Source organism: Lepisosteus platostomus, chromosome 24 (assembly GCF_059453375.1).
Source record: "Lepisosteus platostomus isolate fLepPlt1 chromosome 24, fLepPlt1.hap1, whole genome shotgun sequence".
Lineage (NCBI taxonomy): Eukaryota > Metazoa > Chordata > Actinopteri > Semionotiformes > Lepisosteidae > Lepisosteus > Lepisosteus platostomus.
The window spans coordinates 14,457,665-14,475,273 of record NC_142634.1 but is presented as its reverse complement, the minus strand read 5'-3'; the positions used below and the strand labels follow the sequence as shown (position 1 = coordinate 14,475,273).

The window sequence follows — 17,609 nt, the reverse complement described above, 5'->3', positions numbered from 1 at the left end:
ATGGCGTCTGATCTCTAATGCCTGAACCCCTGTTTCTGCGTCCTCAAGATGGGAGCAATCCGAACAAGCAATCACTTGACCCGATGACCACCTTACCTTCTTTGTTAAATTGATTTTACTTTTGCCATAATCACTTGATCATTTCAAATTGAAGTAGGGCTTGAGCATTCAAATTGTGGCTGGGATATTGACATTCTCAAGTTTAGAAAATACAGAAATGCTTAATCTATTCTAAAAACAAGATATGGTACAGTATCTTAAAACTAAAGAGGAGTATTATGATTATTAAGTAAAATAGGTTATTTTGTACACTTTGTGTAATTTGTGTTTCATAAATCATCCCTATATATATAGATGACATTTTAACCAAATACAGAGGATGGGGGGGGAGCAATTAATGGTAACTGTTTCAAGAATCTAGAAAAAATGCAAAATCGGGCAGAGGACTTTTCAGACTTTTGACTATTTCGTGTCTATGAACTGACCGTCCACCCACGGCGGGTTGTTTTGCAGTGCCCACAAGGTGGCGCTATAACCACGTGCTACAGCACCGTGCATCTTTTCTTCCTCTTAAAATTCCAGATAGCTTGCTAACAGTTACATGGCAAAATCCTGGTGTCGGTATAAAACATAAAAAATAAGTTGTAAATATCCAGAATATGAAAGAGCGACTTTGAGGTTATTCTTAAGTTTGGTTTTCACAGTTTAATATCAGCATAAGATGCTAGTGCATATCGTATGTAAATCAAAATTTAAGTAACCGTTTCCCTTTTTAAATCATTCATAAATAATCTTGATAGAATATTCTTTAAATAACCAGATAATTGTTATAACTGATGAAAAACCTTATCTTAAAATGGTTTATAAACACGACGAAAATAAACTTACCTGAGCAGGTATTTTGTAATGGAAATGTGCACCTTTAAGTGAGCGGATTGATGTGTACGGATCAATCATTAATACAATGAAAAGGAAACGCAAGATTATACTAAGATCGTTGATGTTCCTAATTTAGAAAAACCGTTCTTGAAAAGTAATTCATAAATAGTGTATGGTTTGTTAGAGTTTTTCCTTTTTAAAGCGGATAGTAAAGACGTATAGAGTGCAGGCTGGAAAAGCGAATTGTGATCACGTGTTTCTATCATACACTATATTGAAGAACAGCTGTTATTCATGGAGAATTGTCCTTTTGAAATTGAAAGTTTGAAAGCTTAATTGAAATGCTTTCGTCTGACGCTTTTCACAAGCTTTCCATGATTCACGATAATAACAGAAAACATCATGACAACCGACGGCACCGGTCAGATTAGATCGTTATTACTGATTAACACGAGTCGATCAAATCCATTTCTGAATATTTAAATGTTGGTATACTATAAATACAAAGAAAAATATGAGTTTTTTGGTTCGTTTACGTATATTGCTTAATTCCGAAATATTTTCCATTTTTACAGAATTCTGTCAATTATATAGCCTAAATGTAACTGTAATTTATTAAAGGTATTTTAATATGTCACATTTGGCCCATTAAGATAGATTCTAGTCTTTTAAGATCATCTTGAGATTCTTTAAGACGGTAATTAAAATAATAATTAGTATACAATACGCAGCAATATGACATGGAAAAGCCAATACCGCGAATTATATAATCTTACATTAACAAAAGAATATTCGTGCTACAAATTTACACCAAACCGGTACAATAGCACGTGTATTAAAACGGACAAATTGTTTTTTTTTCTGAAAAGGCTTTCTAAATACGATGTTACACAGAATCACGTTCTATATTTAGAGTTTGACGTGAAAATGGTTGTGCTCTTTTTCTAAAAAAGTGTTATAATATTCCTTTACTTCGGCCAATAGCAGTTTGAGAGTAAAACCCTCAGAAAAGAGCCCAGATGGACAGTATTTCCAGTTGTTAAAGTCTGCTCACGCCAGGATTCCAATTGATTTTTTTTTGTTTTTAATAGGTGACATTTTTATTCATTTCACGTATACTCTGATGTGTTGGAGTGTTCGGTGTCTACACGAAAATTATGTGAAATTCCATAACAATACAATAGCTGGCAAAAGTATAGAAACCGTCAGAAGCGAACCTAATGTAATGTGGGCTGTCTAGAAGTTGAAAACCAGTCAGCTATCCCGATGCAAACCGCGTATTATAAAAAGACAACATATAGTTTTAACCATATTTTCAGAATATTAAAGCTGATTTTCATGCCAGCTGCGCGGCTAGTCCAGTCAAAACCTTTTGTACTTGAGCCCCGGAGCCCTGGGCTAAGATATGATATCCGCTTGTGAATCCCAGCATAGCCTTGCTTGGAGAGCGCGTAACAACCCATCATATAAGAGCACCATCTCCGCGCTATGGATAGTGCTGTACTGATACTTGTCTCGCTTCATTCGGACGCTGGGAAACCCTGTTCTCGAATTCTGTGAGCCGTACAGACACACTCCAAAGGGCAGACGTAATGCAGTTGAAAATATGAATGTTAAAGGCCTATTCTTTGTCAAACCAGGCTGTCACAGCGGGTTCTCCTCCGGTTCCTTGACCCCGTTTGGAGATGAAAGAGCACGGTTTCTGAAGGCAGTTGCCCTTTTCATAATTCAGAACAAAAGGTAATAAATACCTTTTCATTTTCAGCTTCTAAAATCTGTTCTGGAGTTTGATACATTGTCAGTTACGGCTCGCAGCAGACTACACGCCCATAAAAATGACAAGGCGTTTGCTGCAGTACAGCACCTGATGGTCACCCATCTGAGCCGTCAAATTGTACGGAGGTAAATCATGAAATGATGAGCAATAATTGGCGTATTTATAGTATTTGAATGGTTGAGCTTTTTTCAAAACATTCACGTTTATTGATGCCCCATGAATGTTATTCGTTTTATAGGAAACCAGGTATTCAGTTCTGAACTATTCAACATGATCAAATCCTTATGTTTGTTCACTTACGTGGCAGAGACAGCTGAGTGCGAAAGAAGCCCCAGAAAATCCAATATTATTATTTTATCTTCAAAGGCAAAGTCTAAAATGTGTTACACGTGACAGTAGGCTGAACAGGGTTGAAATTTAAACCATGTCAAAAAAAGATTAGTTTTTGTAGGCATTGCATACTTTTAAATACAACTGTAACGTTTGAGATCGCTGTTACCGGTTAAAGAATACGTGATGTAATTATATATTGGGAATCGCTTTATTAATTATTACGCAGAGTATTTACCAGTGCCTTAACTGCGCTCCTGAAACCACTCAGCTGAGTCGCACTATGGTCAGTTTTATTCATCTACTGCTACATTCCTGACATACAAAAGGAATACTTTTCCATAAATCCAGTTTCACAGAGCTGCAGTATGATGCGTATTTCTCTTGCAATATTATTACAATAAAATAACAATTCGGCTAAGCCTTAGGAACCCAGTAAACATAGTGCAAGATCTTAAGTTTTTTATATTCTCGTCCATATTTCTGTTAGTCTGATTTAATACAGCCCACAACCCGGAGAACAAAATGGAGAAAATGTTTTGTTCTGGTTGCTATAAATAAGAGTGCATTCCCCTTTACACGTTGTTTTTAATACATTCGTAGGTGACATTTTAGTGCGGCAGAACTGAATTGTCCCAAGATGTGATCAATCTTACGGCCACAATTCGAGTACCGGTCTAAATGAAAAGCCCTCGCTTCACCCGGGTCTGCTTCAATCACGTTTCACAGGTCATCAGACAAGATTTCTCAAGGTCCCCCCCCCCCCCGACTTTGTGTTTTTGGTAATTCCTTTAACTAGTAATAAGAATCAAGGCGTTGCGTTGAAGCTAAATGGTGTTTAGTACTAGAGTTTAATATCCCGAGCTATAAATAAACTAGGAATATTGTCACGTTGGAATGAACGCAACTGTCAGACAACTGCAGATGTTATTCACGCGAATATATATATATGTGGACTACGGGGTTTTGACGTAATGTACAAGTAAGCTTAAAACTGACAAATACGTCACACAGGACCTGCATTTCATAAAGGCATGTTTAATAAAAGTACAGGGCTTCTATCTCCGTACGGACTGATGGTGTTGGTGTAATAATATTAAAATGTAATTTTAAAATAACATCTCAAATGTAGTTTCTAGTTTGCCAAAACTAGAATGAGATCTTCCATTTCACAGTGTTCCCGTAGATTGTACAGCACACATCGCGCTTCGTAATGTGTACTACAGTATACGGCACCAAGCGGTGAATTACCGTTCAGAGGTCGAGCTATATTTACCTTTATCTTTCTGATTCACCCGGGCTTTAGCGGAGTCGGATATTAATTAGAATGAGGGTAACTCATTTGTTGTAGTGGTGCAAAATTTAAATGAACGATTACTGGCGCAAAATTGACGGATCGTATGAGCAGAAGTGGGCTTTGTGTGCATGAGCGAATTGGAAAGGGCTATTGAATTGAGAAATGTACAGGACGGCATTTTACGTATTCAGTGCAATTATAGCACATTCGAGCTAATTTAAGCATGGATAAGTAAATCTTATTATTGTCTTTATCTGTTGTTTTACTTTGGACCTTATTGAATACAGTAACACGACTGACACCCACAAAACAGGTATTTTACGGTTCGTTTGTGTTTTCCCTGACCTGGTGAAAAAGGTATCTATCTTTTAATTGCAGCGCAAACATCGCAGATAACGTCAGAGCACCTTTCCCTATTGAGTCCAACGTCTTCTGTCGCGTCTTGCTAAATACCTTCTTAATGACAGTCCAGTTATCTTTTTATGCCAGGCGCCAACACCAATGTCCAATTTGGTCTTTTTGATTTGTATTTTATTCTCTTCGTGGGTCCATTAAAACACTAATATTGAAAGGTGCCCTGTAAACCCCTTTCCTTCCTTTTAAAAAGGGGACTTTTACAAGCGCACTGCCTCTTTTTGCCACGAGGTGGCGGTCGGCGAGGCACAGTAATGAGACAAAAAGCAGATCTGCAGCCGCCTTCCTTGTCATAAAATCAACGAAGAGATCAACGAAGGCGCCAGGTGAGCAATAGAAAGAGCAATACAGATAGATTGCACGATGTTTACTCCAATTTCCAAGCGCCACACTTGTTACATATTAACCTCACTACACACAAATAAAGATATGTAGTTGATAAAGACATGTCTCAAGGCGGAATGAACTCGATAATCTAGTTATTTTGCATTCTTTATACGTCCACTTGTGTTGTTCAGAAATCAATATATTCCACCCTGTATTTCCACTCAACTTCACTAGCACAGCCTTTACAGAGTTTAGTAAATGTTTTCAGGTATTGGGAGCTCTGTGTTAAGAGTATCACTGTCGCCCAAGACGTGTTATTGTTATTTTCCAGATAAAGCTGATTTAATTCAAAACCAAAGACTCTAGATTGTCATTTATATTTTAATCAAAGATTAATTAACTTTTTGATTTGCAAGGTTTACAAGCACCAGAGTTTCGTAAAGCTCATTTTGCCGAAACCTGCACTCAAATAACAAACCCCTGTGCTAAAATAAAAAATCAGACAACCCTTATTGTGAACACACAATGTGATAAATTCAACACTGCGTTAGTGTTATTTTTAACACAAGATATTCTATCACTGTATGTACACAAAATTACCCGTATTTTACATTTTAGTGTAGGGTTTTGCTATTTATATGTTATTAGTATGTAATCTATTTCAAACTAAAAATCAGTTTCCAAGATTTCTCTATATGTTCTAAAATTGCGATTTTGTTATGTGTAATACTTTAAGTGGAAACCGCAGAATAGATGTCTTTATTTGCAACGCTTACAAGTGCTGACACAGTTTTTTATGTTCTGCAGGAGTCTACCTTCAAAAGTCTGGTACACCTAATAGCTTGTTATTTTGCAATTAAATGACGAAAATCAACAGCCTGTTCAGATATTCAACATTGTCTAGTGTTTACATTAACGTATGAAATCAAATCACGGCATCTAGAACATTTTAGTGAAGATTTCGCGAACAGGTTGTGCGTTCAAAATAGATGGAATTTTACTCAAAAGATTAAGTCTACTCCAGAAAAGTGATCTGCAAATATCCCGAAACCAAATCAACGAAAATTAATTCTAGAACGAAATGACTAATATTACACATGAGTAACGTTACACCAAGTTCTGAGATGTCGCAGGGCAAATCAGCACAAGTTGTGGTGCAATTCAATATTTTATTGAAACTTTCAGGAAACATTTGTTAACAAAACAAAAATCTTTAAACTACAGAAATCCAATGACAACTTTAGAAACACAAATTAAACCTTCATATTGTAATAAAGTTTCGGCACTTTTACTTTCAAGCTGCAAAACGGATTTTCTTTTTAATCCATTCGTTTTGACACACAAACAAAATTTCTAAAGGAAATCTTCAACACGTTTCAAGCCACTGGTGCGCTGTTGTCACTTGTAATTATTCTGAACAGTAGCAATCTTAACACAGAGACCATGGGAAAAACTACGATGACACATCATTGTCTTTGCAGTCAACTATACAGACAGCTAAAAAGGTGGAGTGGCGGAGATCCTGTACAGATTTCTCCATCCTGACTGAAAAGACGGAAACGATCAAACCAACTGGCAGACAATATTTACAAAAAATATGTACAACGCCAATAAATTAAGGGCAGATTCTTGAGAACTCTAATCCGGTAGCCTATATTTACAAGAAATATCAAATAATTACATAAATATTTTTTAATATATTTATAGTCCAAGCTTCCCGTTTTAATTTCTCTTTTCGGATTCTATTTTCGGTTCCATACAAAATCACTGTGTATTCAAATGCACGGGGAAAGTAAAAGGGTATTCTAAAAACTGTCTTGCAAATCTGTTTGGAGAGAGGAGGCCAACACCAACATATATTATATTTTCTTTTTTGTCGCCTTAAAATAAATCAGTGGCAATCAGCAAACGAGACATGGTCATGTAGGACATGCAAAGCCTTTCTTTTGTTCCGGACATAATCATTCTCATATACATTTGTCATTTTTCCTATCAAACACAGCACTTTACAAGTTATACCAGAAACAGGTTTACAAACCATCCTAACCAATTTAGCGGCATTTGTTTTTTAAATTTCGTTCTCCCAGCACCCGACATGTAAAATATAGATATGGCGTAGCAGCAACTTTATCGATTTATTATCAGAATTCTTACTAAACCTTTTTCGTTCCAATACTTATGTGGTAGTCAAAAATACAGGGGAAAAAATCAAAGTCTGTGTTTTCTGTTAACACAAGAAATATACATTTACGTTTTCTTCTAACAAAGTGCATTGAAAAAAACAACAACAGTTGGATAGATTTGCAAAAACAAACCCGCATTAGCTAGAAATGTACGTTTATTATTATTATTCTTATTTTCTTTCGCTAAGGTGAGACACTTCTTGCCCTGTCTTGTTTCGAGTCTAGTCCGCTGACCAAGCGTTGAATGCTTTGCAGTTCGTTGGTGGAATCCTTCTCAGGACACGTTTTTGGGGACAGAGAGACTGAGCCTGAAGATATCGTGGAGGATCTACCATTCACCTCCGAAGTAGAGTCCATGGTGGCCGAAACTGGACTTGTTGCCATACTGTTGGCTTTGATCTCGATGGCGCTGTTGGACATAGTAGGGAGAGCTGTAGTCAGCAAAGTACTGCTGTCCGGTATACTCATGGGGATCGAATAGGGGCTGTACCGGAGACGCGGGCGCACCGCGTTCAGAAACGGGTGGCGATGCACGGAGGAAGAGGCAGCGGCGGAGGAGGCGGCGGCAGCAGCCGCCATATAGGTGTAAGGATAGGGGAAAAGGCTTCCAAAGGGAGACATCGCCAGGCCCTGCAAACAAAACAAGGCAGTTAAACGCCTGACGGAATGACAGCGGGAACCTGACATCACCGTGATCTTACACGCGCGAATTACGCAAGCAGACAGCGATCCCTGCAGTCCTACAGCTTATAGCTGTTATCTTCCACTCTTGGGGGATAACTTATTTACTAATGTTGTCGTTTCTTAGCCAGCCTGTGGAACCAACCCCAGTTAAAACACATTCAAATATCTCTGAAATATGCACCACTTTTCTCTGGATTTTTGTAGGGACATGTATCAATGATCTAATTCACCCAGTCAGCAAATGAATGTAAATACACCCATAGGCCTTTTCACAAACAGCCCAGACGTGTCAAAAATATACTCTTCTTTTAAATAAATTTTCAAAACAATTTTTTTAGCTTATAAGGATTTGACGTTATTGCTGTGTGTGAAGAAAAAGAGATGCTGTTTTCGTTTCCACGAAAGTCAAAAAAAATCTCTCAGAACGTTGACATGCTATAACCCATAAAAAGCAGAGATCTCTCACTTATAAACTATACATAAAGAATAACATATTAGCGTTGAAGTGCCATGTTTAAATATTTCCATTAAAGTCACATGTAATTAGATATAGATCGTTACTGTTTGCTGTTCAACCGGTGGAGCTATTAATACTTTTGGCCAGAACTAGAAATCGCGTATGAATTTGCACCTAGTGTATTTTGAGTAACATTTTGTAAAGGGAGAACCTCGTTTTACGAACAAAGACCTTTCACATAATGCATGCTGGGTGTAAGTCCTTTTAATGACCACTTTCCTTTCCTCGAAATACGGTCTGAATTAACCTGTGACCTTACAAGCCTCGATAAATTAGAATCGAACTGTTGATACCCCCGCAGTCTGTTGGTTTCAACACATAACATTTAATAGTGGGATTCTAAGACGTTACATGGATGTTCCCTGTAATATTGCTGTTATTTCTGTACATGCTCACGGCTCGCGATAGTGTAAGGAGCCATTTGTAAAAAAAACACAAGTGACGAGCAAAAAACAAAAAGACTAAAATCCCAAGGGGGGACCTGTCCCCTTCACAGCATTGCACTTCCTAATTTTAATTTTCGAAGTGCACTCAAATCTCTAACCTTTTGTGGAGTTCATTTAAAAATACACGGATGTTTAATATCTTTTAACATTCTTCCCTGTTGCACACATCCATTAATATTTGAATCCAGCTACGAACTATCATACTGACCCTACAAAATGCCGTTTCTTCATCAACGGCATGCAAATTAGAAACTGGTTGCGAAGTAGGAGGTAAAGATGGCAAACGGTAGGGTCTCCGCGCACCCCGAGCCGAGATAAGGTTGTTACCTGCGATGCTAGCACGTGCTGCTGTAGGTGAAAGGGCAGGCCCGACGCTCCCGTGAGCCCTTGCGGGGAGGCGATGCTGGCCGTGTCCATGGTGCTAACCCCCGCAGAAGACACGGCAGCCAGCAAAGGACCCATGCCTGCCGCCGCCATATTGGAGAAGGCGCCTCCCATGTTAAACTGACTGGGGTGTAAAAGAAAAGGATGAGCCCCACCCAGGGGGTTGAAAAACTGCTGTCCTGCCAGACCAGGTGGAAATCCAAAATTATGCAAATGACCCTGGCTCATGTGAGCGCTGCTGTCCGTTTGAACAGTCAAGGGCACGTAATTCTCTTTGCTCATAGGCCTGCACTCGTCCTGTTTGGATGGGTCACGTATTGAGGGCTTCAGGTCTTCGCCACTTAATGATCTTGTGGTGCTGGAGATAATAGTGACTGGGCTTTGCCTGGAGTCCGCCGGGCTTTTGTCGGTCCGTGCTGCGTCTTCGGTCCTAGCCCTGCTTGCGGAATCACTGCTGGCAAACAGGTGGGCTTTAGTAGGGCTTCTGTCAGTGTCCTTTCCCTCCTCAGTGGTCGTAGAAATTTTATTGGATTCCTGCCCGTCCTGTGGATTTTCATCTTTGCTCTCTTCGTCGCTGTCTTCATCGCTCTCGCAGGCGTCTAATTAAAACAATAAAGAGCGTGAAGTCACATGCAGTTGAAATCAGACAAACGTTAGCGTCACATTTTGATTCCTTTTAATTTCAAAGGATATTGGCGTTGTTTTTCCACGAAAGACCGCGGAATTTAAAGCAGAACAAACAACACCCGGGAATAGTTATCGTTTATACGTCATAAAGGTAATTGCTAAAAAACGTTCATACAACAATTGTCTAGTAGGAAGAAAAAAACAAGAGGCAAGCTTCAAGTCTTCTAAAAGCGCAATTTACAGCAGACAAATTTCAAATATATTACCGGCGTGTTGTGTGGATGTTACATACGACAGAAGGATTTTCTGACAAGATTATTTTTTCAATATCACTTTAAAAATCTTAAAAACATGAGTAACAGACAGATCTCTGGTCTTTTTGGGAAATACGTGTTAGAAGCTGTCCCAGAGAGAACTAAACCCCACAGCAAAGTTGAATCACCCATTCAGTCAAAAACCAATAGCGCAAAAGCGCAGTATAACGCCACTTTAAGACTGCATACATGAACGTGGACTTCAGCAAACAACGAGGTTTGTAAGGCAGCCTAAACAGCAGTTTGTTACAGTGGAAAGAAATGAAAGTCTTATTAGCCAACTGGTCTGCTGCAGAGTTATGGCAATTAATGCACCAGATGCTTAATAAGAAACGAGGCTGCGCTGGTGAAGTCAGTTTGATTAAAACTAAAGTTTACTTTCTAAAGCAAAGGTCGAAGTTTCCCCTTTTAACCTCACCCTGTTTTATTTCAGCTGTGCCTGCCTCATTATATAGACAAGAAAATACTGGTATTCACAAGTCCTTCACGTCAGTTGATTATCAGTAAGTGTACAGAGAGGGGGAAGAAAGCGCTCTTACTTTTGAGGTTGGAAGGACCGACCGCTGACACCGCGGGTGATAAGGCCTGTCCGAAGCGCTTGAACGCCGCCTGTTCGCCGGAGGATTCGTCTGATGTTCCGGTGTCTTTCTTCTGTTCCTCGTAAGACCTCATGGATTGCAAAGCCAACTGTTTCCTGTCCATTCAAAAACATTTTGTCCGTAGTTTTATCAACCTGATTATCGTATTTTACATATATTTGCAAAATGCACCATAGACATTTTACTACGCTTTCTCCGTTATGGAGGACTTTGTAAATCTGATTTTTGAAGTATTGGACTAATCCTAATTTTGGTAAAAGTACCCATTTTTCTTTACACAGGTATTGTATATGCATCTTAGAACATTCTCAAATAAATGCATATAACAGTCATTCAATAAAGTGTTATAATAAAGAGCCAGGGGAAATATCAATATGTAAAATATATTGACATATCCCACTCAATTCTAGCTGCGTTTTTAATATAACGCTGAGCAGCCCATAGATTTCACATTACTGTCACTGCGATGTTACTCTACATCATCGACTAATCAGTTGACTTTTACAACCCAGGCTTGTATCTATTTATGTTCTTTAGTCTCCGGACCCGTTTAGCCCAAATAAACCGTCCATTTTAGAAGTATATACCCATCGTCTCAAAGAACAACGTACAGTACAGGTCAAAATGATTTTTTAATGCAGCAGTCTTTGAAGTGTACCCGTTCTTAGGATGCACTATAATCTCCATCCCTTTGCAACCGAGTCGCGAATATATACAGAACAGAAATGGCAAGTGGAATATTGAATTCCAGGTTAAGCCAAAATGAAGCGTGCTTTTTAACATTCTTGTGTGTAGTACCTAAACCATAATACCAGCAATAATTTAAAGAGACTCGTGGTGTCGTGTTTCCGATACGTTTAAGCTCTTTGGCTTTTCTTCTGGAATCAAAGCGATTTCTTTAATTTTGCAAAACGGAGAAAGGCCATAGCGGGGAAGAGATTTGTGAGCAGTCCTACCTCTTTTCTCTCCTGCCGTTACCGGTGTCCCGGAATCCTTTGGCAAACGGATTATTATCGATTTTTAACTGCGTGATCTGGAAAGGAAATAAAATATATGTAGCATTTGCAAAATAAATATGGGAAATGCACTTAATCTTGTTTTTGTCCTTTTATTTCACGAGATTTTACATGGGCCTTTTCAATTGGATCTAGTAATTGCGGGGACCCCTGGTGCATTGATACTTCATAGCTGACGTCTGCACAGTGTACACTGCTTACACGCGGCCATTTCGCTATAGAGTTCTTTACAGAGGGTTTTAAAGTTTTAGTAAGACGAATTAAAAAGAAATCGAGCATATATCAATAATGTGACTTACATTATCTGGGAATTAATATATATGCATTTAATGCATCGTTTTTTTTCGTTGATAATCACTGAAGTACTCGTATATACTCCATCAAAAGTGTAAGGAACAGACTAAAAATACATTATTATTTATTATTCTTGTACGGACAATAATTAAGCTGAGGGGAGTTGTCCGTAACACTGGCATTTAATTGTTTTTGATAAAACATTAGAATTATTATTAGTACAATTAAAACCAGTCAATACTACCTGCGTGATCTTCAAATTAATTCGAATAAATTAGAAGGGGGTGAAAATGACCGGATACTAGTTATATGTATCATTCTTACTTATTTTTCTGTACTCCTGTTGATCTTGCTAAGGGCTCGGTGTCTAATCTTGCGACTACTTTAGCACAACCGTTTATTTTAAGGTTGGAGAGAGGAAACTTCGTGTTATTTCGGAACTATTTCCCCTGTCAAGCTTTATTTGTCATTTAGAGACGTATATTTTATAGAATATAAACATTCTATCGACATCGACAATTTGTGTTGTACATTTTGTTATTGGACTTCTTATAGCATTAAAGCGTGACAACAGAATGTATCTCGTATTTCTAAATTCGTTGTCAGGTCGATGCACTGGGTAGGGTACAGAGCACAATCTTTAAAAAATGAATTTTACGATGAAACACTGACTCAAGACCATGGGACTGACGTTATGACGCCATTTTATCTGCAATTACATTTAATATTGATACTATTTTAGTTTTTTGGCTGCTATTTAAACCGCTATTTCAACCTGAAAACTTGTATTTAAAGAGTGTGATTGAACCTAATAGGCTACATGGTATATTAGCATTTTAAATGCGTAATATTAATTTTAATCCGATACGAGCCCCCTTCAGATGTTAATTTTAATAAGCGTTGCTTTACGCGCAAACACACACACGCGAGATCTATCGTTTTGATGCTCCGCTAGTTTGGAACTATGCCTGTCATAGGCCTCTGTGTAAAAAAAACACATTCTTCAGATTTTCTGTAATAGACGGTTAAGAAAACATAGTTACCTCCTGTATTAATTACTTCAAGAAGGGAAACCACATATAGCTCTTAAAATAGGTACATTATTACACAATTAGCATGGAAGACAGTCTAAGTGTTTTGTTTATTTAAATTTGGCAATGTTAAGATACCAACAATCCCCAAAATTTTAAACATAAAATACTTTTCATATATTAACACACACAGCCTCCGCCCCTTTCTAAGTCTATAAAAGACACACTGATTGAATGTTTTATGTTCGGATTGGCAGAATGAAAAAGAAAATCAAGCATATGTGCTTAATAACTATTACAATTCATGCTTGACCCCTCTTCCAACCTTTGTGTTTTTTTCACTCTTACTTTTAATCTCCTAATGTGTAGGAGTGCCAAAAATGAAGTCTCCATTTTGATTAGCACCTGGTTGTGAACAGAATTAAGGAACACAGAAAGCGCCTCGGCCCAGCAAGACACGGAGGAAAATAGTCTTGCATCTATCAATTTTCATCTCCACAAACTCACAAGCACACTCGCCAACAATCCCAAACGTTTATGCAATTGATATAAAAATCCAATTCTAACGATGAAAGATAACGTATTTTTATGATCGACGAACCTCGGAGATACCCACCCTATTCTACAAATGCTGCAAAACACGAGTGAACTTGGTAGATACTTTATTTTAAGTGGTACAGGTGGCCTACAGATTCCAGCATAACAAAATTACATGTAACATTGTCTTTCCCTAAAACCGAACATACATTTCTTTACAGAATTGTAATACAAGCAAGAATTTCCCTGGAGCTAGGCATGCAAGGCAAGGCATAATACCTTATCTCCGTTTATTTTTGTATTTATTTTATTACTAGGCAACGTATAACTATGCACATGTGGAAACATCCAATCATAAACTACTTTAAAATCTAAAACGGCACTTTCTACACTGGTAGCAGACAACGGCAGCAAGGACTATGAATAATATACCGATAATCTTACCTTATCATTTTGGTAGGCTGTTACAGCAATGAACTCTGTTTCAGGAAAGACGTAAGTCCTGAAAGTGCTATAAGGAAGCTTTAAAATATCGTTGGCTCTGACGATGTGAAACCTGGGCTGGTATTTGTGCATGGAATTCAGAATTGTCTGCAGCAGGAAAACAATTAAGGATTTCAAAACATAATCACGTATTCATAGACAAGGATAGAAAAAAATAATAAAATAAAACTCACACATGATCAAAATGGGATTAAACTATAAATGTACACATTTATTCACCCGGGGCTTCAAAAAGTTTTATAATTATTAGGAATTTAATGTGACGTTTAAGACCTCTTATTCTTTAACCTAACTGCATAACAAAACCATTGTTATTGGTAGAACGTGGTACCTGTTCTATGTTCTCGATACCACGAATTCAAAATGAGATTGCTACAGCGCGTAACTATTATGTTATAATTTCCAGTCATTATTCAGTAAAACAAAGAAATGTTATCACTTCATCTGTCATATAATATATATATAGGAATATATCACCCCGAGAGAGTCTGATTAATCTGTAACAATTTTCTCTGTATTACGCAAAATCAGTCTACGCATCTAAATTGAATTCAGCTTTGTTTTCACAATTCAGAAGTAGTTTCTAAGAATTATAACTTGCGAATCCATCTGTAAGTTTAAATGCGTCTTGTTTCTTATTTAAAAAGCAAAAGCCTTGCTCTCATTTTACAGTTTACGAGAGTTAAACACGGTGAAATATTTCAGTGTTCTATCGCTTTTATGCGTTAAAATGGCTTTTACAATTTGAACAAGAAATAATACTACAGCAACCGTTGTCTTGGCCTAAGTCATAGGACTTGTGGGCCTTCATGCTGGCGAAACCTTTTCTTGTTCTTAGAAAGCCTTTACAGTCATTCCAAATATTCTCCTCAAATTTCTTGCTCTACAGTTTTGAGGGAAAGTCATATTAGCCTTCAATATCACTATCATATTTTCTAATAGCAATTGGAAGATTTCCTATGCATAACAGAAAAAAAAAGGAATGGATTAAACTTACAAATCCATGTTTGTCGGAGATGTTGTTAGTCAGTTTAAGTTTGTGAAAATTGACGACTTTTGACATCCACTGCTCGCCAGTGGCCGGGCTGTCCGGGTGGATATACATTCTCTTCGGCATCTCGGGGTCGGCCTTTCCCGCGACCATCCAGCGAGAGTTGTGGAATTTGTACCTGCAGTCGTCGGCTGCTACAATATCCATCAACAAAATGTATTTGGCTTTTTTATCCAAGCCGGTGCACCTCACTTTGAACGGGGGAAACATTCGCCTTGAGGAAGAGAAGAACGTCGTGTTTTAATATACATGTTTTTTTTTCCTACTTTAAGACCATAAGATGTTATTTTTGTCCCTTTCTAGGTTTCTTCATAGATCAGATTCCTCCCTTTTCATTTTATAAAGGCGAGTTTGTAATTTGGGATAATTTTGGAGTTTGCACCGAGTTGTCTGGCCCTTAACTCTAAATGTAACTTCCTACAAGAGTGTGTTTGCGTGTGTGGAAATTATTTATGTTTCAACTATTTTAATCTTTTAGATAATATTTTACAACACTCTTCACCGCCACGCATACATGATTTACGAACATAATAGCAGTCAGCATTGCATTATGATAGCATATCTCCAAAACGCTTTGCAGCTACATTGTGTTGAATTACAACAGGATGCCACAAATTTGTGTTTTTATAATACCAGGCTACTGGCATAAAATAACATTTTGCCTCAGAGGAAACATATGACGATAAACTTAGGAACGTATATTATCTGACACGGACAAACTGGGCTTACTGTCCGTGCGGAGTGTATGCTGCCCTACTGCAGCTTTATGGAATATACTGAACTAAACTACCAGGCCTAGAAGTCGTATTTTTCGCTCCCGATATTTTTGTTCCTAGTATATACCTCTGTCGGTGTCTGTGCCATTTTATTATTGAATCTAGCAGGAAGAAAAGGCTTTGACCAAGACGCAAATGGAGGGAAAATGAATGATGCCGTAATAACGAGATCATTTAACCCTCTGCCTAGCTCCCCGCAAGCTGCAGTTTTATGATTTTATAATCGCCGATTGGAATCGTAAAAAATGAGTCCAGGTTAAACTGTTACCAAGAAAGGTGTCGTTCGATCAATTTATAGGTCTGCTAAGGTTTGCATTTTTTTCCGCGTCCGATTACGGTGAACACGGGAAAAGATCAAATGGGCGATCCTAGAAATAGTACTTTCTGATGAGATATATTTTAATAACCTAACAGTTGTAAATTGTATCTGACCGATGCAAGCAACAGAACAAACTTATGGGAGAAAATGGTCGGCTTCAAAGGGGTTGATGTATATCTTTTTTTGTTTTTAATACTGGCATCTTTAAACAAATCGTGATCCGCAGTATTTCCAAAAATATGTGTATATATAGTCGGCCTTTAAAAAGACGGCGAGGTGCTGTTTGCGGCACTCAGTAATACAAATAAAAAACGCGTTTTCATGAGAATTCGGGGTTGTCAGGGATGGTAGAGGGAGAGAGAGAATAAAAAAAGAAGTGGGAGGTGAGGTTTACCTTCCAGATTTCGTGATGACCATTTCAGTGCCGCGCTTGTGGAACTGCTCCCAAAGTTCCTTGGCTTCCAGGTGAACTTTGGGATCGTCTTCCACTTCTTCTTCGGGTTCCAATGTTTTAAGAGGCCGGAGATGGGCAGCGGCTGCCTGGTGACCTATCGAGGAGAAGTGGAGGCCGGTCTCCGCGGCGCCAACCAGCTGATCCATGATGGGCTTCCCCAGAGCTCCCGGCAGAGACAGAGCACCGTTGGGAGGGAGAGCCAGCGCCGGGAAGAAGGGAGGCTGGTGTCCCAACATCGCACTCATGGCAAAGTCCGGAGCCCGGTGAGGTAAAAACGGGTGGTATGCCATACTCGTTCCTGGTACAACTGGATCTCTCATCGGTAAGCTCACCTACTTTACCACAGGATTTCCAGTTATGTGTTATGGTGGTTCACTTTTGTTCAGAAGAGGGAAAATGTTTTAGCTGCGCATTTCTTAGTCATGAAGTTTCGACTTTTCTTTACTATCGTATCAGAACTAGAAGATGCATCCCAGCAAGAACTGATTTGGAACAGCGGGAATTCTCTTTATTGCCGCTTCTGAAATTCCATCCAAATGTCTGCCATGAAAACTTTAGAAATATGATTCCTTTTATCTTCTCGAGTGCTGTAGATGGCTTGCTTTTTCAAGGGTTAACGCGTTGCTTGTTCTCTGTATTTTTTACGCTGTCGTCTTGCTGGTCGGCTGTGCGTAAAAATGTACAGAAACAACGTAATTTTGATGTTACGTTTGTCTCGAATATGTCGGTATTCCTTACAAAATGATTTGGAAATCTCTCACAGGCTTCTGTCTTGCTTCGGTGGATACGTATTGAGATTGATCGTTTGCGCAGAACAATTCATTTCTCTCCCCCTTTTCCACACAGACA

The 17,609-nt window shown here is 38.4% G+C and overlaps 1 protein-coding gene and 1 long non-coding RNA gene across 2 annotated transcripts in view; one reads left to right on the top strand and one right to left on the bottom strand.

The window, feature by feature from the left end:
• Nucleotides 1-6,179: 6,179 nt before the first annotated feature.
• tbx3a (T-box transcription factor 3a) lies at nucleotides 6,180-17,391 on the bottom strand. Its single transcript, XM_088617693.1, has 7 exons — nucleotides 16,701-17,391; nucleotides 15,158-15,425; nucleotides 14,101-14,247; nucleotides 11,735-11,811; nucleotides 10,719-10,873; nucleotides 9,182-9,837; nucleotides 6,180-7,837 (listed from the first exon to the last, which is right to left on the bottom strand). Exons 1-7 carry the CDS (start codon nucleotides 17,078-17,080, stop codon nucleotides 7,391-7,393), a joined length of 2,130 nt encoding a protein of 709 aa, XP_088473819.1. The 5' UTR covers nucleotides 17,081-17,391; the 3' UTR covers nucleotides 6,180-7,390.
• LOC148641750 (uncharacterized) overlaps nucleotides 16,951-17,609 on the top strand; it is an 81,084-nt gene continuing 80,425 nt past the window's right edge. The window contains exon 1 of the long non-coding RNA XR_015929705.1: nucleotides 16,951-17,082. This is a non-coding gene — a long non-coding RNA (uncharacterized LOC148641750). The remainder of the gene's footprint in view (nucleotides 17,083-17,609) is intronic.